Source organism: Pecten maximus, chromosome 5, assembly GCF_902652985.1.
Source record: "Pecten maximus chromosome 5, xPecMax1.1, whole genome shotgun sequence".
Classification (NCBI taxonomy): Eukaryota; Metazoa; Mollusca; class Bivalvia; order Pectinida; family Pectinidae; genus Pecten; species Pecten maximus.
This window is the reverse complement of record NC_047019.1, coordinates 570,705-597,338: the sequence shown is the minus strand read 5'-3', so window position 1 is coordinate 597,338 and position 26,634 is coordinate 570,705. Positions and strand designations below refer to the sequence as shown.

At 39.5% G+C, this 26,634-nt stretch overlaps 1 protein-coding gene across 1 annotated transcript; it reads left to right on the top strand.

Moving 5' to 3' along the window:
• The first annotated feature begins 10,554 nt into the window (after positions 1-10,554).
• On the top strand, positions 10,555-26,062 carry LOC117326781. The gene is made up of 2 exons (XM_033883500.1): positions 10,555-10,766; positions 24,420-26,062. Exon 2 carries the CDS (start codon positions 24,420-24,422, stop codon positions 25,464-25,466), a length of 1,047 nt encoding a protein of 348 aa, XP_033739391.1. The 5' UTR covers positions 10,555-10,766; the 3' UTR covers positions 25,467-26,062.
• Positions 26,063-26,634: the final 572 nt, after the last annotated feature.

The following is a 26,634-nucleotide window of genomic DNA, read 5'->3' as shown; positions in this document are numbered from 1 at the left end:
TGTGTCGTCAATAACACTGTAACATCTGACATAGTTATGACACACGTCACCACTGTGTCGTCAATAACACTGTAACATCTGACATAGTTATGACACATGTCACCGCTGTGTCGTCAATAACATCTGACATAGTTATGACACATGTCACCACTGTGTCGTCAATAACATCTGACATAGTTATGACACACGTCACCACTGTGCCGTCAATAACATCTGACATAGTTATGACACATGTCACCGCTGTGTCGTCAATAACACTGTAACATCTGACATAGTTATGACACATGTCACCGCTGTGTCGTCAATAACACGAACATCTGACACAATTATTAAGGTACACTATCAAGACTTCTGACACAAACCGCAAACTGAAGAATGGTGTCTGGAATAATTTTGGCAATTATGTATAGCAATTAAATTAGAAGTCGTTTGTCTGTGTTTGAGATCTAATATTGAAATGCGTAATTGTCGGGCAGGTTGTAATAGTATATCCACGGCTCGCTACACTGTAGAAAATCACAAAGGCGTTTCTTGTGGTCGACGTAATTTAATCGTGAAATTGAAACCATGATGTAATAGGTACATATCACGCATGTGTATTTCGATATCGTCGTCAGAAAATGGAATAAGTCTTTTTCTAGCGCCCTGATACGACACACAATACCAAAGTCTGGTTCCATTGGAGTCTGTGATTGACATCAGAGGAAGGAAGCTTGATCTAACCCGCATATAAACTTTATCTCATAAATCTGCAAATTATCAACATTTTATAGTTAAATTGTAATTTTATAACAAATATATTGGTAACGGAATGCTGATATAATAGAATAACTTACTAATGGTAGAAAATGTCACAATGTCATATAAAAAATAGGCGAAAATACATGATCACTTAAGGGAATAGTGATTAATAGTATAAACACATATTTAAGATGTTTATGAAGTTACTATCTGCCAAAACATATCGCTACTCTCATATTAACATTAGGGAATCGTTAGATCATTTTTTTTGTCTGGCTAGATTTCATACTACTTTCCCCTAGCATAACTGACGAGTCATAGAAAGATGAAATCAGCTGGATGATGTCCCTAGCATCACTGACGAGTCATAGAAAGATGAAATCAATTGGATGATGACCCTAGCATCACTGACAAGTCCTGGAAAGACAAAACAGCTGTATGATGTCCCTAACATCACTGATTATTCATAAAAGGACGAAGAAGCTGTATAATGTTCCTGGCATCACTGACGAGTCCTAGACGGACGAAACAGCTGTATGGTGTCCCTAGCATCACTGACGAGTCATAGAAGGATGAAATATATTGGATGATGTCCCTAACATTACTGATGACTCCTAGACGGACGAAACAGCTGTATGGTGTCCCTAGCATCACTGACAAGTCCTGGAAAGACGAAACAGCTGTATGATGTCCCTAGCATCACTAACGAGTCATAGAAGAACGAAACAGCTGGTTGATGACCCTAGCATTACTGACGAGTCATAGAAGGATGAAATCAATTGGATGATGACCCTAGCATCACTGACGAGTCCTAGAAGGGTGAAATAAATTGGATGATGACCCTAGCATCACTGACGAGTCCTAGAAGGGTGAAATAAATTGGATGATGACCCTAGCATCACTGACGAGTCCTAGAAGGATGAAACAGCTGTATGATGTCCCTAGCATCACTTACGAGTCATAGAAGGATTAAACAGCTGTATGATGTCCCTAGCATAACTGACGAGTCCTAGAAAGACGTAACAGCTGTATGATGTCCCTAGCACCACTGACGAGTCCTAGAAAAACGTAACAGCTGTATGATGTCCCTAGCATCACTGACGAGTCCTAGAAAAAAGTAACAGCTGTATGATGTCCCTAGCATCACTGACGAGTCATAGAAGAATGAAATATATTGGATGATGTCCCTAACATTACTGATGACTCCTAGACGGACGAAACAGCTGTATGGTGTCCCTAGCATCACTGACAAGTCCTGGAAAGACGAAACAGCTGTATGATGTCCCTAGCATCACTAACGAGTCATAGAAGAACGAAACAGCTGGTTGATGACCCTAGCATTACTGACGAGTCATAGAAGGATGAAATCAATTGGATGATGACCCTAGCATCACTGACGAGTCCTAGAAGGGTGAAATAAATTGGATGATGACCCTAGCATCACTGACGAGTCCTAGAAGGGTGAAATAAATTGGATGATGACCCTAGCATCACTGACGAGTCCTAGAAGGATGAAACAGCTGTATGATGTCCCTAGCATCACTTACGAGTCATAGAAGGATTAAACAGCTGTATGATGTCCCTAGCATAACTGACGAGTCCTAGAAAGACGTAACAGCTGTATGATGTCCCTAGCACCACTGACGAGTCCTAGAGAAACGTAACAGCTGTATGATGTCCCTAGCATCACTGACGAGTCCTAGAAAAACGTAACAGCTGTATGATGTCCCTAGCATCACTGACGAGTCCTAGAAAAACGTAACAGCTGTATGATGTCCCTAGCGTCACTGACGAGTCCTGGAAGGACAGCGGTATGGTTTCCCTAGCGTCACTGTCGAATAAAAAATATCGTTGTATTTTCCCGAGTAAACTAGCGTAACATGGAGGATATAGTTAACTGTTTTGAAAATATTGAGGTCTCCAAAGTTGGTTGCGTGTTTCTTAAGAAATGTTTTGAAATTAATGTTCAGCAGTCATGTCAAATTTGCATGTTTAACCACCGTACACTATCATTACGACATTGGGTCTGTCGACCTGCTTTTAATCCATCGAGTACGACCATTACAGGTCTACAGGGTATTTACGAAGGCCGTGTGTCTCGTCATTACTTAAAATAAACATCTAGATACCATGGAAGGGACATACAACCACCAATAAACATCTAGATACCATGGAAGGGACATACAACCACCAATAAACATCTAGATACCATAGAAGGGACATACAACCGCCAATAAACATCTAGATACCATGGAAGGGACATACAACCCCCAATAAACATCTAGATACCATGGAAGGGACATACAACCGCCAATAAACATCTAGATACCATGGAAGGGACATACAACCGCCAATAAACATCTAGATACCATGGAAGGGACATACAACCACCAATAAACATCTAGCTACCATGGAAGGGACATACAACCACCAATAAACATCTAGATACCATAGAAGGGACATACAACCACCAATAAACATCTAGATACCATGGAAGGGACATACAACCACCAATAAACATCTAGATACCATAGAAGAGACATACAACCACCAATAAACATCTAGATACCATGGAAGGGACATACCACCACCAATAAACATCTAGATACCATGGAAGAGACATACAACCGCCAATAAACATCTAGATACCATGGAAGGGACATACAACCGCCAATAAACATCTAGATACCATGGAAGGGACATACAACCACCAATAAACATCTAGATACCATGGAAGGGACATACAACCGCCAATAAACATCTAGATACCATGGAAGGGACATACAACCACCAATAAACAACTAGATACCATGGAAGGGACATACAACCACCAATAAACATCTAGATACCATGGAAGGGACATACAACCACCAATAAACATCTAGATACCATGGAAGAGACATACAGCCGCCAATAAACATCTAGATACCATGGAAGGGACATACAACCACCAATAAACATCTAGATACCATGGAAGGGACATACAACAACCAATAAACATCTAGATACCATGGAAGGGACATACAACCGCCAATAAACATCTAGATACCATGGAAGGGACATACAACCGCCAATAAACATCTAGATACCATGGAAGGGACATACAACCACCAATAAACATCTAGATACCTTGGAAGGGACATACAACCACCAATAAACATCTAGATACCATGGAAGGGACATACAACCACCAATAAACATCTAGATACCATGGAAGGGAGATACAACCACCTATAAACAACTAGATACCATGGAAGGGACATACAACCACCAATAAACATCTAGATACCATGGAAGGGACATACAACCGCCAATAAACATCTAGATACCATGGAAGGGACATACAACCGCCAATAAACATCTAGATACCATGGAAGGGACATACAACCACCAATAAACATCTAGATACCATGGAAGGGACATACAACAACCAATAAACATCTAGATACCATGGAAGGGACATACAACCGCCAATAAACATCTAGATACCATGGAAGGGACATACAACCGCCAATAAACATCTAGATACCATGGAAGGGACATACAACCACCAATAAACATCTAGATACCTTGGAAGGGACATACAACCACCAATAAACATCTAGATACCATGGAAGGGACATACAACCACCAATAAACATCTAGATACCATGGAAGGGAGATACAACCACCTATAAACAACTAGATACCATGGAAGGGACATACAACCACCAATAAACATCTAGATACCATGGAAGGGACATACAACCGCCAATAAACATCTAGATACCATGGAAGGGACATACAACCGCCAATAAACATCTAGATACCATGGAAGGGACATACAACCGCCAATAAATATCTAGATACCATGGAAGGGACATACAACCGCCAATAAACATCTAGATACCATGGAAGGGACATACAACCGCAATAAACATCTAGATACCATGGAAGGGACATACAACCGCCAATAAACATCTAGATACCATGGAAGGGACATACAACCGCCAATAAACATCTAGATACCATGGAAGGGACATACAACCGCCAATAAACATCTAGATACCATGGAAGGGACATACAACCGCCAATAAACATCTAGATACCATGGAAGGGACATACAACCGCCAATAAACATCTAGATACCATGGAAGGGACATACAACCGCCAATAAACATCTAGATACCATGGAAGGGACATACAACCGCCAATAAACATCTAGATACCATAGAAATGACATACAACCGCCAATAAATATCTAGATACCATGGAAGGGACATACAACCGCCAATAAATATCTAGATACCATGGAAGGGACATACAACCACCAATAAACATCTAGATACCATAGAAGGGACATACAACCGCCAATAAACATCTAGATACCATAGAAGGGACATACAACCGCCAATAAACATCTAGATACCATGGAAGGGACATACAACCACCAATAAACATCTAGATACCATGGAAGGGACATACAACCGCCAATAAACATCTAGATACCATGGAAGGGACATACAACCACCAATAAACATCTAGATACCATGGAAGGGACATACAACCACCAATAAACATCTAGATACCATGGAAGGGACATACAACCACCAATAAACATCTAGATACCATAGAAGGGACATACAACCACCAATAAACATCTAGATACCATGGAAGGGACATACAACCACCAATAAACATCTAGATACCATGGAAGGGACATACAACCACCTATAAACATCTAGATACCATGGAAGGGACATACAACCACCAATAAACATCTAGATACCATGGAAGGGACATACAACCGCCAATAAACATCTAGATAACATGGAAGGGACATACAACCACCAATAAACATCTAGATACCATGGAAGGGACATACAATTGCCAATAAACAACTAGATACCATGGAAGGGACATACAACCACCAATAAACATCTAGATACCATGGAAGGGACATACAACCACCAATAAACATCTAGATACCATGGAAGGAGATACAACCACCTATAAACAACTAGATACCATGGAAGGGACATACAACCACCAATAAACATCTAGATACCATGGAAGGGACATACAACCGCCAATAAACATCTAGATACCATGGAAGGGACATACAACCGCCAATAAACATCTAGATACCATGGAAGGGACATACAACCGCCAATAAATATCTAGATACCATGGAAGGGACATACAACCGCCAATAAACATCTAGATACCATGGAAGGGACATACAACCACCAATAAACATCTAGATACCATGGAAGGGACATACAATTGCCAATAAACAACTAGATACCATGGAAGGGACATACAACCACCAATAAACATCTAGATACCATGGAAGGGACATACAACCACCAATAAACATCTAGATACCATGGAAAGGAGATACAACCACCTATAAACAACTAGATACCATGGAAGGGACATACAACCACCAATAAACATCTAGATACCATGGAAGGGACATACAACCGCCAATAAACATCTAGATACCATGGAAGGGACATACAACCGCCAATAAACATCTAGATACCATGGAAGGGACATACAACCGCCAATAAATATCTAGATACCATGGAAGGGACATACAACCGCCAATAAACATCTAGATACCATGGAAGGGACATACAACCGCAAATAAACATCTAGATACCATGGAAGGGACATACAACCGCCAATAAACATCTAGATACCATGGAAGGGACATACAACCGCCAATAAACATCTAGATACCATGGAAGAGACATACAACCGCCAATAAACATCTAGATACCATGGAAGGGACATACAACCGCCAATAAACATCTAGATACCATGGAAGGGACATACAACAACCAATAAAAGGCTTCAGGGCCAAACGTACATATCTCTGACTAGACGAACTTCATAAAACTCTACAGATTTGTTTTGTTATTTTAATGTAAGTTAAGTAAGGGACCAGAAGGTCATCAAGTCCAAATGAGGTCATCGTTAATGATACACGCCACGTGCATGTCACATTATTGGTTTTTTTTTTTTGTAATTCCAGACAAGTACATCTAATCATAGCTTGTGATGCTGCCAAATACGGCGGTCTAGACGACAAATGTTGAACTATTAACGAATTACACCAATAATTGATATGTTTGGAATCATATATGAACATAATAAAAGAAGTCCGTGGAGGACGTCAAGCATACAGAGGATTGTTGTTACGTTCAAGGTCATACAGAGGATTGTTGTTACGTTCAAGGTCATACAGAGGATTGTTGTTACGTTCAAGGTCATACAGAGGATTGTTGTTACGTTCAAGGTCATACAGAGGATTGTTGTTACGTTCACGGTCATACAGAGGATTGTTGTTACGTTCAAGGTCATACAGAGGGTTGTTGTTACGTTCACGGTCATACAGAGGATTGTTGTTACGTTCAAGGTCATACAGAGGATTGTTGTTACGTTCACGGTCATACAGAGGGTTGTTGTTACGTTCACGGTCATACAGAGGATTGTTGTTACGTTCAAGGTCATACAGAGGATTGTTGTTACGTTCACGGTCATACAGAGGATTGTTGTTACGTTCAAGGTCATACAGAGGATTGTTGTTACGTTCAAGGTCATACAGAGGATTGTTGTTACGTTCACGGTCATACAGAGGATTGTTGTTACGTTCACGGTCATACAGAGGATTGTTGTTACGTTCAAGGTCATACAGAGGATTGTTGTTACGTTCAGGGTCATACAGAGGATTGTTGTTACGTTCAAGGTCATACAGAGGATTGTTGTTACGTTCACGGTCATACAGAGGATTGTTGTTACGTTCAAGGTCATACAGAGGATTGTTGTTACGTTCAAGGTCATACAGAGGATTGTTGTTACGTTCAAGGCCATACAGAGGATTGTTGTTACGTTCAAGGTCATACAGAGGATTGTTGTTACGTTCACGGTCATACAGAGGATTGTTGTTACGTTCAAGGTCATACAGAGGATTGTTGTTACGTTCAAGGTCATACAGAGGATGGTTGTTACGTTCACAGTCATACAGAGGGTTGTGGTTACATTCAAGGTCATACAGAGGAGTGTTGTTACATTAAAGGTCATTTCATTCTGTCACTAATTTACTGTGAAGTGAAGTGAATTCATTTTGTCACTAATTCATCCTGAACTTGTTTTTTTCAGGGTGTTGAAATGTATTGTCTGATTTCGTGCCGATTTAGATGTAATGTTAACTTCCTAGTTCAGACTTCGCTGTAATGTTGATTCAATACACTTCATTGTTTTGTGGTGATTTCAATAAATCACTAAATGTAGTGATTTTAGCCTATAGTGTTATTAAAATAATTTAACACATGTTGTAATGTTTTCGTGCTGTTAAAAGTTATAGCTCTGTAAAGTGTTCATCATCATTAATTATTCATGGACCGTTTGTAATGATGTAAGGAACATATATATATGTCATTACAAAAGGTCCATGAATAAGTATTGATGATGAACACTTTACGGCGATGTAAGGAACCTATATATGTTTCCCAGTAATGGGGGCTGCGGTGGCTGAGTGGTTAAGGTGTCCCAACACTTTATCACTAGCCCTCCACCTCTGGGTTGCGAGTTCGAAACTTACGTGGGGCAGTTGCCAGGTACTGACCATAGGCCGGTGGATTTTCGCCGGGTACTCCGGCTTTCCTCCACCACCAAAACCTGGCACGTCCTGGCTGTTAATGGGACATTAAACAAAAATAAGCAAGTTTCCCAGTAAAAAGTACAGGACCCATGTATAAATATAGATTTGTCAATATAGACCTGGTCGTATAAGCCATGTGTCTGTCTGTCCAGTAAATGACTACGACACCATTATCAGTGAGATATATAGATCTACCGTCTCGATATACATAATATCGACCGATATCCCCGAGATATGTTATCGTGTTTTAAAGTCTCCATTGTTCTCGAGTCCAGAGACAATAGGAACAAGTCATAGTATATATATCTAATATACCGTGTTGTTGTGATTTATATTAACTGGAAGCATTCAACACCTCGGTGTCCTGGGAAATATTGGTTTTATCTTGGGAGAACTGATGACAGGGCAGTCTAATGAGACACGGTGTGACGTATGACTTCAGGTGGCGCTGTGGGAGATTTCGACAAGTTTAACCGAGAACATGAACTATATATTACATTAAGAGAAAATTCATCGCTGAATAACAAGCACATTTCAGATTTGTGAGGTCAAGTTGAAATATAAACGTTATCTCAGTTTATGAATTTTCACCTTATGCAAAAATTGAAAAAAAGTGTCTTTTTCAAATCAGATATGTATTTTCCGCAACTGTTTGCTCGTCCACGATACACTGCACAGCCTAGAGAATCATTGATTGTGTCTCATTTAATAGAGAATCATTGTTTGTGTCTCATTTAAAAGAGAATCATAGATTGCGTTTCATTAAGATTTTATCTCGTGCCATCGGTATTTCTTTCCCCTTGTTAAAACAAAGTCTTTCAAATCTCTAAAATAAATGTTTTAAATTCCTCGCTGTTGTTATTTAAATATTTTCAGTTTTCAATGCTGTTATCAACAGTTCTTGTTTATTGCAAAACTTTCCCCAACCATTATAGGTTAACAGCTACTGTTTGTTTTTATGTTCCCGATATCGTAACCAGCCGTAACATTCACATCGGTATGATCATAGATTGTGTTTTAAGTTCTAATTCCGACCAAACTATATATGTTTAACCAGTCTGATATTTAAATACTAAAACATGAATGGAAAAGATCTATAGATTTAAATAAAATGAAACGAAGCCCTGGCTACACAGTCACAAATAGACAGTTAAGTAGCTATTGTTAGAAACTGTTTAAACGTTTTACTCGTGTGGGGTAATTCTGTCTGGTCGTAATGGTGTACGTTATGTGCTTTCTACATATAAATGGCTGTCATACAGATTCCAATATAGGGACTAAAAGTTGATCTGTTTGTCCAGCCGTCACAAGGCCGCTCCATAAAACCTAAACCCCATGGGTATCTGGTCTGGTTTGTAATTTTCAATGACATGAAATTGACACCTTTACACGTCAATAATACTGATCGATTTCAAAGCGGAAAAAGTAACCAGAGCGGCACTTTAGAGGCTGATAGACAGTTCACGTATATCTGTGTGGACAATAGCCTCCCAATTAACGTATACTATATATATATAATACATTTCTCTAGGTATAACTACGACAGGAAATTCAAATCTATATCTTCGGATCACCAACACATAGTGTATATGATACATTGTGCTAATAAATAGATATATAACATAGTAACACAAATGACGAAGGAAGACAACTTTTTGACTCGTGTCCTGACCGGGCCTCGAACTCACGATCTACGGCACCCAATCGCCTAGCCAGGAATCATTTTGTGTTGCTAAGTTATATATAGGTACACGTTTGACCTTGATAGACAGTTCACGTATATCTGTGTGGACAATAGCCTCCTAATTAACGTATACTATATATATATATACATATATAGGTACACGTTTGACCTTGGTCGAATATCTGTCCAACCTTTAAATCACAGGTTAGCCGAAATTATATTTTAATACGTTACACTAATATTTAACTATTGATACCAGCCAAGTTCACGCGCGTTGCTAATTGATAAAATTGTGAAACATTTCTATAATTATAACACTTGAGGGACTATATGTTAATGAACAGTGACCGAGCCGGGTACTGATCTCGAGCTAAGCTGTCAACACGATCTTGGTAATAATAACACACCTGGATTAAATGTAGTCGAGTGCCCGTATATTTTTACCTGTACATGTAAGTATGTAGGTATGCAGTGTGCCGCTGTATTAGCGGGCGTAGTTTAATCCCTACACAAACCTCATTGTCGTGTTGTAGATATAGACTTATTTACCGACAGGACGTTGATTAACTTAGTTTTAACAGGAGTTTCTTGCTGATATTTCATGTAGAGACAAAATCTTCGTGGAGATACAAGTACAAAATGGATTTTTAAATGTGGATTTTAACTGGATGACAGCGATCCTATAGAAAGGTAAGAACCCAGTAATTAAAATCAATTTCACAATTTTACAATTTCCGAATTTTACTCCGTGGTGTTGAATGGAGACCGAGATTAATACAATCTAAAGACACCAATCAATGTCTGTCCAGATATTGTAATGAATTCTCAATAATTTATTAATTTTCTTTTGCAAACACACATATATAATATGCATTTAAACGAGAGTCATCAATAGTTGAGAGTTTAATTTGAAGATCGCTTAACACGTATATACAGAAACAATTCACGTTTATCGTTGATTCTTACTTATGTATATAAAGTTAGCGACACCACTGGCTTGTGTTAGTAGCGCTATTTTATAAAATCTCTGAAGCTGATATTTTTATTATGTTTTTATTATTGATAGAATTATAGATTTTTGGCAACATGAAGACCTGATTCCGTGCCATAAATCCCTGATAATCCCGGTATGTAGACAATCTCCCACACCGTTATACGACCTCATCTGATCCTATATACATAATTATATACACACCGGTTAAATCGCGTATGTACATGTAATTAACATATGTAATCTTATAAACACTTTACTCAGATTAGCTAAAATGTCTGATTTTCCTTTCTTTTATTTCTTAAATTTGTTTTCCAAAACATAACATGCATTGTGTTGTGTATGTGTTGTACTGGTAGTTAGTCAGGGAAACTAACACACGGAAACAAAAGGTGTTGTACTGGTAGTTAGTCAGGGAAACTAACACACGGAAACAAAAGGTGTTGTACTGGTAGTTAGTCAGGGGAACTAACACACGGAAACAAAAGGTGTTGTACTGGTAGTTAGTCAGGGGAACTAACACACGGAAACAAAAGATGTTGTACTGGTGGTTAGTCAGGGGAGCTAACACACGGGAAAAAGGTGTTGTACTGGTAGTTAGTCAGGGGAACTTAAGACTTTTTTGTTTTGGTGTATACTTTAGAGCCATGTTGTTTGTCTTTTTTTCCCCCTAGAAATATTTTCTCCTGGGTACTAATGTTTGGTTCAGCAGTTATGATCATTTAAGCATGGCTTCTTTAACCGAATTGAGGGGTATATCGTAGTTTGTGTTAACCTGATTGATAGAGATGTACGTGTGACAACCGGGCCGAATCCTTTAACTGATTGGGATGTTGATCTCACTGGACCAGGAATGTTGATCTCACTGGTCTAGGGATGTTGATCTCACTGGTCTAGGGGTGTTGATCTCACTGGACTAGGGATGTTGATCTCACTGGACTAGGGATGTTGATCTCACTGGACTAGGGATGTTGATCTCACTGGACTAGGGATGTTGATCTCACTGGACTAGGGATGTTGATCTCACTGGTCAACGGATGTTGATCTCACTGGTCTAGGGATGTTGATCTCACTGGACTAGGGATGTTGATCTCACTGGTCTAGGGATGTTGATCTCACTGGTCAAGGGATGTTGATCTCACTGGTCTAGGGATGTTGATCTCACTGGTCAAGGGATGTTGATCTCACTGGTCTAGGGGTGTTGATCTCACTGGACTAGGGATGTTGATCTCACTGGACTAGGGATGTTGATCTCACTGGACTAGGGATGTTGATCTCACTGGACTAGGGATGTTGATCTCACTGGACTAGGGATGTTGATCTCACTGGTCTAGGGATGTTGATCTCACGGACTAGATGTTGATCTCACTGGACTAGGGATGTTGATCTCACTGGTCAACGGATGTTGATCTCACTGGTCTAGGGATGTTGATCTCACTGGACTAGGGATGTTGATCTTACTGGACTAGGGATGTTGATCTCACTGGTCTAGGGATGTTGATCCCACTGATCTAGGGATGTTGATCTCACTGGTCAAGGGATGTTGATCTCACTGGACTAGGGATGTTGATCTCACTGATCTAGGGATGTTGATCTCACTGGTGTAGGGATGTTGATCTCACTGGTGTATGGATGTTGATCTCACTGGACTAGGGATGTTGATCTCACTGGTCTAGGGATGTTGATCTTACTGGACTAGGGATGTTGATCTCATTGGTATAGGGATGTTGATCTCACTGGTGTAGGGATGTTGATCTCACTGGTCTAGGGATGTTGATCTCACTGGTGTAGGGATGTTGATCTCACTGGACTAGGGATGTTGATCTCACTGGACTAGGGATGTTGATCTCACTGGTCTAGGGATGTTGATCTCACTGGTCTAGGGATGTTGATCTCACTGGACCAGGGATGTTGATCTCACTGGACTAGGGATGTTGATCTCACTGGACCAGGGATGTTGATCTCACTGGACTAGGGATGTTGATCTCACTGGTCTAGGGATGTTGATCTCACTGGTCAAGGGATGTTGATCTCACTGGACTAGGGATGTTGATCTCACTGGACTAGGGATGTTGATCTCACTGGACCAGGGATGTTGATCTCACTGGACTAGGGATGTTGATCTCACTGGACCACGTCACGACCTTCCTTGTGGTGTTGGTTTAAACTAACTTTATTTTGTGACATCATTAGCAATGCATACGTCATATGGTCTAAGGTATCGCGATGACGTAACAATCACAGCATAACTATCTCACCATCGTTTCGTTTGGTTTGTTTTGTTTTTATTTGTATAACGTACGTCCTATTAACAGCTAAGGTCATTTAAGGACGGCCTCCCTTGCGTGCGACATGCATGCGTGTGGTGAGTGCGTATGTGTGTTTTGGGAGGCTGCGGTTTGTACGTGTAAAGTCTCCTTGAGATAGGCCGGAACTTTTGCCGATTTATAGTGCAACCTCACTGAAGCATACTGCCGAAGACACTCAGTACGATACCCCATCCGGTCACATTATACTGACAACGGGCCAACCAGTCGTCCCACTACCAAAATGCTGAGCGCTAAGCAGGAGTAGCAACTACCATTTTTAATGACTGTGGTATGTCTCTGAAAACAAGCTGGACACAAGTATTGAGGGAAAATCAATGAAAAGGTATTATATAAGATACTACCTTATAAAAGGCAAGGTAAAGATAGTATTAGAGCGGCAGCTTCGTCAAACTAAATACCCCATGTATAGAGATTATGAAGATAAATCAATTTATAAATGATATCAGGACGTCAAAACAGGCGTTTTATCTAAACTTTACTTTTTTCAACAAGTCAGAAAAATTGATATCCTAAATACATTGAGCCCTGGGCACCCTCTCTAATCTCAGTGGTACAGCTAATAGCCACGGCCGTACCTTAACTCCGGACAATTCTACACATACATCATGATTAGATTGACAGTACCTGTGCATAATTAATACATCACGTGATCTGTCACTACCAGGTAATTGTCTTTGTACTGTTAGGAGTAGAACACATCAATCATTTCACTGGTTGTCGATTTTACGTCTCGGCCCGTAACGACATCGCTTGTTAGCCGAAACGTATCCCCGAATTCCGTCCAACTCGTGAAATATATACGTTCCTCCACGTGAGTTCATTATGTAATACAGACTACATGGACATAAGTCTCCAGTGGCTATTTTTAGCTTCGTCAGGGGCGCCGAGGACCTGTATTTCTCGTCCATTCTGATATTGTATTTCTCGTCCATTCTCATATTGTATTTAAAGTAACAACGGTTATTGTTCCGATGTTTATATCCTACCTACCTCAAAAGTCTTGGCAGACGAACTTACCGACCCGTCTGGAATCATTCTGAGTTCAACACTCTGTCCAAATGAGTATTTACTTATGTTCAGCTGACATGATTCCTTTGTTAAACTAAGAATTTGCCGTTCTTGCCTGATTTTAAGTCTAAAACTTCAGAGTAACATTATCACTTCGTATTCCTGTTGTGCGACAGTTTGTACACGTGTACCATGTTAACGTCGACATGTTGTACACGTGTACCATGTTAACGTCGACATGTTGTACACGTGTACCATGTTAACGTCGACATGTTGTACACGTGTACCATGTTAACGTCGACATGTTGTACACGTGTACCATGTTAACGTCGACATGTTGTACACGTGTATCATGTTAACGTCGACATGTTGTACACGTGTACCATGTTAACGTCGACATGTTGTACACGTGTACCATGTTAACGTCGACATGTTGTACACGTGTACCATGTTAACGTCGACATGTTGTACACGTGTATCATGTTAACGTCGACATGTTGTACACGTGTACCATGTTAACGTCGACATGTTGTACACGTGTACCATGTTAACGTCGACATATTGTACACGTGTACCATGTTAACGTCGACATGTTGTACACGTGTACCATGTTAACGTCGACATATTGTACACGTGTACCATGTTAACGTCGACATGTTGTACACGTGTACCATGTTAACGTCGACATGTTGTACACGTGTACCATGTTAACGTCGACATGTTGTACACGTATACCATGTTTACGCCGACATGCTGTACACGTGTACCATGCTTACACCGACATGCTGTACACGTGTACCATGTTTACGCCGACATGTTGTACACGTATACCATGTTTACGCCGACATGCTGTACACGTGTACCTTGTTTACGCCGACATGCTATACACGTGTACCATGTTTACGCCGACATGTTGTACACGTGTATCATGTTTACGCCGACATGTTGTACACGTGTACCATGTTAACGTCGACATGTTGTACACGTATACCATGTTTACGCCGAAATGCTGTACACGTGTACCATGTTTACGCCGACATGCTGTACACGTGTACCATGTTTACGCCAACATGTTGTACACGTGTACCATGTTTACGCCGACATGCTGTACACGTGTACCATGTTTACGCCAACATGTTGTACACGTGTACCATGTTTACTGCCGACATGCTGTACACGTGTACCATGTTTACGCCAACATGTTGTACACGTGTACCATGTTTACGTCGACATGCTGTACACGTGTACCATGTTTACGCCGACATGCTGTACACGTGTACCATGTTTACGCCAACATGTTGTACACGTGTACCATGTTTACGCCGACATGTTGTACACGTGTATCATGTTTACGCCGACATGATGTACACGTGTACCTTGTTTACGCCGACATGCTGTACACGTGTATCATGTTTACGTCGACATGTTGTATACGTGTATCATGTTTACGCCGACATGCTGTACACGTGCATCATGTTTACGTCGACATGTTGTACACGTGTATCATGTTTACGCCGACATGTTGTACACGTGTATCATGTTTACGTCAACATGTTGTACACGTGTATCATGTTTACGTCGACATGTTGTACACGTGTACCATGTTAACGTCGACATGTTGTACACGTGTACCATGTTTACGCCGACATGCTGTACACGTACCGTGTTTACACCGACATTTACAGGTTGTGGGGATAGGTCCCTAACGATTTACAGGTTGTGGGGACAGGTCCCTAACGATTTACAAGTTGTGGGGACAGGTCCCTAACGATTTACAAGTTGTGGGGACAGGTCCCTAACGATTTGGACATATATGGACAATATGGACAGATATGGACAGATCATATTTACAAAGGACAATCTACGTAAATAGCATTAAATAAATAAAGTAATGACTGCGATTGTTCTTGGTCACATGAGAATGACGTTGATTAAATAAGCCCTCGCAGTGGACTCCATGACATATGTACGGTATGGAAACTGAAGTCAAATTATATACGATAGTAAGATTGGTTAGAGTACAGAAAACAGCTCTACAAGGAATGAGTAAGCGGACGGTTTGATTTTTAATCTTTTTAATTCGTGTTGTCTTCCCCCCCCCCCCCTTTTTTTTTTAAATGTCTCCCCATTCCTGTTGTTGTGTTTCCTTTTGTTTTTGTCTCTAGAGCCAGCCTGTTGTTTGATAGGTTTCTAGAGCTAGCCTGTTGTTTGATGGTCTCTAGAGCCAGCCTGTTGTTTGATAGTCTCTAGAGCCAGCCTGTTGTTTGATAGCTCTCTCTAGAGCCAGCCTGTTGTTTGATAGCTCTCTCTAGAGCCAGGCTGTTGTTTGATAGGTTTCTAGAGTCAGCCTGTTGTTTGACAAGTTTCTCTAGACCAAGCCTGTTGTTCGATAGATTTCTAGATCTAGCCTGCTGTTTGATAGGTTTCTAGAGCTAGCCCGTTGTTTGATAGGTTTCTAGAGCCAGCCTGTTGTTTGATAGCTCTCTCTAGAGCCAGCCTGTTGTTTGATAGGTTTCTAGAGCTAGCCTGTTGTTTGATGGTCTCTAGAGCCAGCCTGTTGTTTGATAGTCTCTAGAGCCAGCCTGTTGTTTGATAGCTCTCTCTAGAGCCAGCCTGTTGTTTGATAGCTCTCTCTAGAGCCAGGCTGTTGTTTGATAGGTTTCTAGAGTCAGCCTGTTGTTTGACAAGTTTCTCTAGACCAAGCCTGTTGTTCGATAGATTTCTAGATCTAGCCTGCTGTTTGATAGGTTTCTAGAGCTAGCCCGTTGTTTGATAGGTTTCTAGAGCCAGCCTGTTGTTTGATAGCTCTCTCTAGAGTCAGCCTGTTGTTTGATAGGTTTCTAGAGCCAGCCTGTTGTTTGATAGCTCTCTCTATAGCCAGCCTGTTGTTTGATAGCTCTCTCTATAACCAGCCTGTTGTTTGATAGCTCTCTCTAGAGCCAGCCTGTTGTTTGATAGGTTTCTAGAGTCAGCCTGTTGTTTGATAGTCTCTAGAGTCAGCCTGTTGTTTGATAGTCTCTAGAGCCAGCCTGTTGTTTGATAGCTCTCTCTAGAGTCAGCCTGTTGTTTGATAGCTCTCTCTAGAGCTAGCCTGTTGTTTGATAGTCCCTAGAGTCAGCCTGTTGTTTGATAGTCCCTAGAGTCAGCCTGTTGTTTGATAGTCTCTAGAGCCAGCCTGTTGTTTGATAGGTTTCTAGAGCCAGCCTGTTGTTTGATAGGTTCTAGAGCCAGCCTGTTGTTTGATAGGTCTCTAGAGCCAGCCTGTTGTTTGATAGCTCTCTCTAGAGCCAGCCTGTTGTTTGATAGTCTCTAGAGCCAGCCTGTTGTTTGACAGGTTTCTCTAGACCAAGCCTGTTGTTCGATAGATTTCTAGATCTAGCCTGTTGTTTGATAGTCTCTAGAGCCAGCCTGTTGTTTGACAGGTTTCTCTAGACCAAGCCTGTTGTTCGATAGATTTCTAGATCTAGCCTGCTGTTTGATAGGTTTCTAGAGCTAGCCCGTTGTTTGATAGGTTTCTAGAGCCAGCCTGTTGTTTGATAGCTCTCTCTAGAGTCAGTCTGTTGTTTGATAGGTTTCTAGAGCTAGCCTGTTGTTTGATAGGTTTCTAGAGCTAGCCTGTTGTTTGAAAAGTTTCTAGAGCCAGCCTGTTGTTTGATAGCTCTCTCTAGAGCCAGCCTGTTGTTTGATAGTCTCTAGAGCCAGCTTGTTGTTTGATAGCTCTTTCTAGAGCCAGCCTGTTGTTTAATAGGTTTCTAGAGCTAGCCTGTTGTTTAATAGGTTTCTAGATCTAGCCTGTTGTTTAATAGGTTTCTAGAGCTAGCCTGTTGTTTGATAGGTTTCTAGAGCTAGCCTGTTGTTTGATAGCTCTCTCTAGAGTCAGCCTGTTGTTTGATAGTCTCTAGAGCTAGCCTGTTGTTTGATAGCTCTCTCTAGAGCCAGGCTGTTGTTTGATAGCTCTCTCTAGAGCCAGCTTGTTGTTTGATAGCTCTCTCTAGAGCCAGCCTGTTGTTTGATAGTTTCTAGAGTCAGCCTGTTGTTTGATAGCTCTCTCTAGAGCCAGGCTGTTGTTTGATAGTCTCTAGAGCCAGCCTGTTGTTTGATAGCTCTCTCTAGAGCCAGCCTGTTGTTTGATAGGTTTCTAGGGCCAGCCTGTTGTTTGATAGGTTTCTAGGGCCAGCCTGTTGTTTGGATGTTTTTTTATGTTTGTACACTGGCTGTGTGACATTGTTCGAGACTCCAGTTTTCCTTCTGTACACTAAGTTTGAGGTCATGGTACATATCGATCGACATCTTGTTACAGAGAGATGTGACCCTCCTGTTGGCAATATCTTGATAGTATTGGTTGTTTTTAAAGATTGCAAGTAAAAATAACACCAATAAGCAGGGAAAGACTGCAGAATTAACCATATTTTAAGTCAATTTGCGGTATATATAAAAATGCTTTAACATCCAGTGTATGTGTCTCCATAGAGGAGATGTAGAAGGAAAGCGGTAATAAACTTTTGATTAGTAACCGGAGAATCGTTAATTAAAATCTGTCCCAATCACTGGACAGATATCAACAGAACGCAATCCATTTGTTCGCCATTCAGGGGACATCCATTTTTACAGAAAACACCTTTATCGTTTGTTTTAAACTGACAACGAAACTCTCAGCCAGTTTTCATCTGTTGTGAAGAGCCAATACGGCTGATAAACCTGGAGACATACCACCAATTAAGGTGATGTATGACCGAGTTCGGAACTAAATTACCAGGGTCGCCTCTCTTCCTACAGCGCGTGCGGTTTGAGTAGCACCGACATTAAATTACCAGTTAGAGTATGACGTCATGCTATTGTTCTTATGGTATCTTTGTTAGTTCCCTGTTATGTGCTCCAGATCTCCCTAGTCCCACGTACACAATCATCATTTCCCGAAACATCAAGTCAAATTGTTAAGGCAGGGTATTGCTGTTTAAGTTACTTTATCATTTAAGATAAGGAGGGCGATTTAAAACTCGACTTGAACTTTTTCATCAGTTTCAATGAAAATATATTCATACTCTTGGTATTTATTTGACAGAAAAGAAAACGAATAAAGAAAATATGTATATGTAAATAAATAAAAGATAAATAAATAAACAAATAAATAAATAAATAAATCAATCAAAATAAATAAATAGATAAATAAATATTGCATCAAAGATTTTGGTTCATCCTTGGGTCAGATTTTAAGGGCAGCTATTGAAGTGTCAGACCGAGAGGTTGTAAAGACCAAAAAGCCTGGTTCTCACAGGAACATCAGTATATATACAGTACACTAGTCTGGTTCTCACAGGAAAATCAGTATATATACAGTACAAATAGTCTGGTTCTCACAGGAACATCAGTATATATACAGTACACTAGTCTGGTTCTCACAGGAAAATCAGTATATATACAGTACAAATAGTCTGGTTCTCACAGGAACATCAGTATATATACAATACACTAGTCTGGTTCTCACAGGAACATCAGTATATATACAGTACACTAGTCTGGTTCTCACAGGAACATCAGTATATATACAGTACACTAGTCTGGTTCTCACAGGAACATCAGTATATATACAGTACAAATAGTCTGGTTCTCACAGGAACATCAGTATATATACAGTACAAACAGTCTGGTTCTCACAGGAACATCAGTATATATACAGTACAAATAGTCTGGTTCTCACAGGAACATCAGTATATATACAGTACAAACAGTCTGGTTCTCACAGGAACATCAGTATATATACAGTACACTAGTCTGGTTCTCACAGGAACATTAGTATATATACAGTACACTAGTCTGGTTCTCACGGGAACATCAGTATATATACAGTACACTAGTCTGGTTCTGACAGGAACATCAGTATATATACAGTACAAATAGTCTGGTTCTCACAGGAACATCAGTATATATACAGTACAAACAGTCTGGTTCTCACAGGAACATCAGTATATATACAGTACACTAGTCTGGTTCTCACAGGAACATCAGTATATATACAGTACAAATAGTCTGGTTCTCATAGGAACATCAGTATATATACAGTACACTAGTCTGGTTCTCACGGGAACATCAGTATATATACAGTACACTAGTCTGGTTCTCACAGGAACATCAGTATATATACAGTACAAACAGTCTGGTTCTCACAGGAACATCAGTATATATACAGTACAAATAGTCTGGTTCTCACAGGAACATCAGTATATATACAGTACACTAGTCTGGTTCTCACAGGAACATCAGTATATATACAGTACAAATAGTCTGGTTCTCATAGGAACATCAGTATATATACAGTACAAATAGTCTGGTTCTCACAGGAAAATCAGTATATATACAGTACACTAGTCTGGTTCTCACAGGAACATCAGTATATATACAGTACAAATAGTCTGGTTCTCACAGGAACATCAGTATATATACAGTACAAACAGTCTGGTTCTCACAGGAAAATCAGTATATATACAGTACACTAGTCTGGTTCTCACAGGAACATCAGTATATATACAGTACAAACAGTCTGGTTCTCACAGGAACTTCAGTATATATACAGTACAAACAGTCTGGTCCTCACAGGAACATCAGTATATATACAGTACAAACAGTCTGGTTCTCATAGGAACATCAGTATATATACAGTACACTAGTCTGGTTCTCACAGGAACATCAGTATATATACAGTACAAATATTCTGGTTCTCACAGGAAAATCAGTATATATACAGTACAAACAGTCTGGTTCTCACAGGAACATCAGTATATATACAGTACAAATAGTCTGGTTCTCACAGGAACATCAGTATATATACAGTACACTAGTCTGGTTCTCACAGGAACATCAGTATATATACAGGACAAATAGTTTGGTTCTCACAGGAACATCAGTATATATACAGTACAAATAGTCTGGTTCTCACAGGAACATCAGTATATATACAGTACAAACAGTCTGGTTCTCACAGGAACATCAGTATATATACAGTACAAACAGTCTGGTTCTCACAGGAACATCAGTATATATACAGTACAAATAGTCTGGTTCTCACAGGAACATCAGTATATATACAGTACAAATAGTCTGGTTCTCACAGGAACATCAGTATATATACAGTACAAATAGTCTGGTTCTCCCAGGAACATCAGTATATATACAGGACAAATAGTCTGGTTCTCACAGGAACATCAGTATATATACAGTACAAACAGTCTGGTTCTCACAGGAACATCAGTATATATACAGTACAAATAGTCTGGTTCTCACGGGAACATCAGTATATATACAGTACAAACAGTCTGGTTCTCACGGGAACATCAGTATATATACAGTACAAACAGTCTGGTTCTCACAGGAACATCAGTATATATACAGTACACTAGTCTGGTTCTCACAGGAACATCAGTATATATACAGTACAAATAGTCTGGTTCTCACAGGAACATCAGTATATATACAGTACAAACAGTCTGGTTCTCACAGGAACATCAGTATATATACAGTACAAATAGTCTGGTTCTCACAGGAACATCAGTATAAATACAGGACAAATAGTTTGGTTCTCACAGGAACATCAGTATATATACAGTACAAACAGTCTGGTTCTCATAGGAACATCAGTATATATACAGGACAAATAGTCTGGTTCTCACAGGAACATCAGTATATATACAGTACACTAGTCTGGTTCTCACGGGAACATCAGTATATATACAGTACACTAGTCTGGTTCTCACAGGAACATCAGTATATATACAGTACAAATAGACTGGTTCTCATAGGAACATCAGTATATATACAGGACAAATAGTCTGGTTCTCACAGGAACATCAGTATATATACAGTACAAACAGACTGGTTCTCATAGGAACATCAGTATATATACAGTACAAATAGACTGGTTCTCACAGGAACATCAGTATATATACAGTACAAACAGTCTGGTTCTCATAGGAACATCAGTATATATACAGGACAAATAGTCTGGTTCTCACAGGAACATCAGTATATATACAGTACACTAGTCTGGTTCTCACAGGAACATCAGTATATATACAGTACAAACAGTCTGGTTCTCATAGGAACATCAGTATATATACAGGACAAATAGACTTTTAATTTGTATATATAATTGATAAATAGTTCATAAATAATTTACGACAACTTTAAATTACAAGTTAAAACTTCTTTTGAGAAAAAATGAATTAGTTTTGACTCCAGCTGACAAAAGTTGTATGATATTGATATATAATTGGTAACAGGCATGATTGTAGGGCGCCCTTCCCTAACATACACAGTTTAACTATTCCAGCGAGTCCTACCCTTGAACGGAATACTAAGGGTATCAAATGACAAGATAATTTGAAGTTTAGTAGCAAAGTGGTAACTAAATCCGGGATTATATTGTACCAGGCGGTCGTCTTATTATCCAAACGAAATTCTAGACGTTTATAATAGTTTAAAATTCGGTGTATAATTTGTGTACTGTAGACACAGGCTGTGAATTAAGATTGAATTTCATAGTGGATTATTTAAAATATTGACAAGAATATGCCAGTTTCGTCAAAAACAGCATTTCATATATTCCCGAAATCTCCTATGAAAATGAGTCCTCGGAATTCGGAGAGTGGATTGTCGAAATCACGTACATACAAGGTAATCCGTATTATGTGTTCAGAATGAAGTTAAACTTAGTTAAATAAGATTATGGAAAGTATATGTACATATTTTTATGTTTAAGAACCCGGATGTGAATACGGCGCGTGACTTACATGTTTAAATTATGCTAATTGGAGCGTCTATGTTATGTATTTAATGGTTTACTTAATATCGGATTAAACACGACCAAACACAAGTATATTTTGTCAGCAGCTTAAGACCATTAATGGTCAAATATTCAATTCATGTATTCAATTCAATTCATATTACATTTCCTTTTATAGCATTCTGTAATAAAAAAAATTCCTTTAAGACATAAATATTTCTTCTAAAAAAGAACGCCGATGTGGCGCAATGGTATAAGCTGCGGGTATTTCTGGCTTGGCGATTGGGTGCTGTAGATCGTGAGTTCGAGGCCCGGTCAGGACACGAGTCAAAAAGTTGTCTTCCTTCGTCATTTGTGGTACTATGTTGTATATATATATACAAATATATCGTAGTTGTACCGAGAGAAATATATATAATATATGTACAATTCGTATCCATGTATGTAAATACATTGCGATCCAAGTATTCATATCATCTTATAGACGACTTCCACAATGATCATGTCAGGGTATCGGGCCGACCATCACTGTGCCATTAAAACGTTCTTTTTTAAGAACGCCGATGTGGCGCAGCGGTATAAGCTGCGGGTATTTCTAGCTAGGCGATTGGGTACCGTAGATCGTGAGTTCGAGGCCCGGTCAGGACACGAGTCAAAAAGTTGTCTTCCTTCATCATTTGTGTTGCTAAGTTATATATGTATTTATTAGCACAATGTATCATATACACTATGTGTTGATGATCCGAAGATATAGATTTGAATTTCTTGTCGTAGTTGTACCGAGAGAAATATATATATACCATCCAATTTATTTTGACAGTGTAATTCGGCTAGTTCTATTTTGATTTATGAAATGTAATCTTACTACAAAAGTTGTTTATACAATAGAACTGTATAAATGCACGTGCGTAGAGTAAATAACCATCGATACGTAATCAAATGTTGTATCATTATGAACATTTTTTCATTGACGGGATGTCTTAATTAAGTTTCAATTAAACGGTGACATTTGGGACGTCCCGAAAGCCATTTCTGAAATTTTATTCAACTCTGAAAAAAAAACAAAAAAACTTTTCATTCGGCTGTAGATAAGAAGTTTAAATAACACTTTTACCTGGGTATCAAACCAATGGCAAAATTGGCAATGCTATCAATTATGTAATTATTTAGTTTTCTTCTTTCCAGAGAGGCACATCTTTTTGATTATTGATGATTAATGACGTCATGTTTGTTCACAGATGGTGATGACGACGACCGGAGCCAGGGATACCGCTGTGATGAGGCAACTTCCGGGCGTTCAGGATGACGTCTTCCGGTTGTCGCCCGTGCCGGCAGACGGCTCTCTTTACAAATGCCCAGTCTCTACTCCCATGAACGAATCCAAACGACCATTACATCATGTCAAAATCCCAGAAAGTCTTAAATTTGTGTCTATAGACTGCAGTCAAATAGAAAGTTCACCGAGACACACCATTCACCGACCGGGAACTAAAGTCTCATCTAAATTCAAATCTCCATTTCGACACGCACGCAAGAAAAATTTCGATTACTATTATGTGGATAAGAAATTTCAAACAAAACTTTCAGGTGAAACGAACACAACATGGTTAAAATCGTTATGTTCTCAACCTGTCGACGAGATATTCGGAAAATACAGACCAAATGCGCCCCCCGTGACGTCACGACAACAATCTGAAAGTCGGATGAGCCGGAACTTTTCGACCCCAGGGGAGTTAGCTATTAAAGAGGCTTGGGAAGTGAATAGTTTAAAACGGATCGGTTCTGCAACGTCACGTGTTTCTAGGTTATCTAAAAATAGTCATTTCACAGAACGTACTGTATCGCCAAATTTCACGATAGTGTCCAAACCATATGTAAAAGCCCACAGTGACAGAGCGGACAGTTGTGTGGACAACGTCCCCCACCCGCCTTCCCCAGGAAACACAGTGGAAAATAGCAGAGCGCCATCTCGTGGATCATTCTACATCACAAAAGACCCGGATGATCAAATAGAGGTTCATCCCTACATAAACACATCCTCTTATGACTCATATAAACGAAAGGACAGGAAACTACCGGATATACACAAAAACAGACGGGTTAATGGCAGTGTCCCGATCCAACGGAAGTACTTAACAAACACTTCCGGTTATGGACTGGCGCGTCGATCTTCACCGGTAATGCGATTTTCCGGAAGTGTTAAAATGTTCGATAGAATCCCCAGCCCACGAACCAGAAACAACTGTACCCTTTGTGCTTTAAACGACACAAAACACAAACACTGATGAGGGAGTGTAAAATATAGGACTAGTTATTTTTTTGTGATGTTTTAAAGGAAACAGTGTTTATTGTTTGGTTGACTGCGAATTTTGTGTAAAATGTTATGTAATTCGTGGAAGTGTCGAGATGTCTACAGATAAATCAATTTGTAACGAAAATTGACTTAAACAATAGTTTAGAATTGAAGCTGCTTTTTTGGATGGCTGCCATTTAAGCAAATAAATTTGACCACACTCCAAAACCTTAATAGCCTTATCTGAGGTTCTCGACCTACATGTCATTGATATAAAGTATCAGGTGACCTTATTAAAACGGTTTACGTATGTAATATAATACTTATATTACATTAATTAGGGTATAGTGAACAGTCTACAACAACGCTGGAATCAAGCCTACACTACACTGTAGGATTTACTAGTCAGTAATCAACACACCATCGGATTACAATAACAGTAGTATATCAGTAATATTCATGACGTTTAGAAAATTGAATCTAAGACAATAAAAAATGTATAAATGTATATTCTACCACAATACGCCATGTTAATCAACTCTCAGACCATCAGTTAATCATTACAGCTGTTGATTGACAATCTGTTTATACCACACGTGGTATAAACTCTGTACGCATTTTGATTGGCTAACACGGTGAACTTTAACCCAAACTGCAATTGTTATTGAAGTCATCAATAATCTAATGACGTCACATCACCGGGTCCCGGACGTCACCGGTACACTTTATTTGCATATGCGAAATTATACTTGGCCACGTTTCCCTTTGATTCAAGCCGATATTATTGTGGTAGAAACAGGTCACACGACTCGAAATTGTTGGATATGGAATTTATTTCACACTCGTAAGTAATTTTTTAAAAGTTGCAAAAAACACTCGCTAAAGCTCGTGTGTTTTGTAACTTTTAAAAAATAACTTACGAGTGTGAAATAAATTCCATATCCAACAACCACTCGTTGTGTAACCTCTATTTACACAATATTGTATCCATCCAATTCCTATTCTATTGGTTACTCTCGTCGATTTGGAATTGTAAATAAATATGGTTAATATGGTTAAAACAAATAATAAGTTATTGTTGACAAGGAATAGTTATTGTTGACAAGGAATAGGTTATTGTTGACGAGGAATAGTTATTATTGACAGGGAATATTTATTGT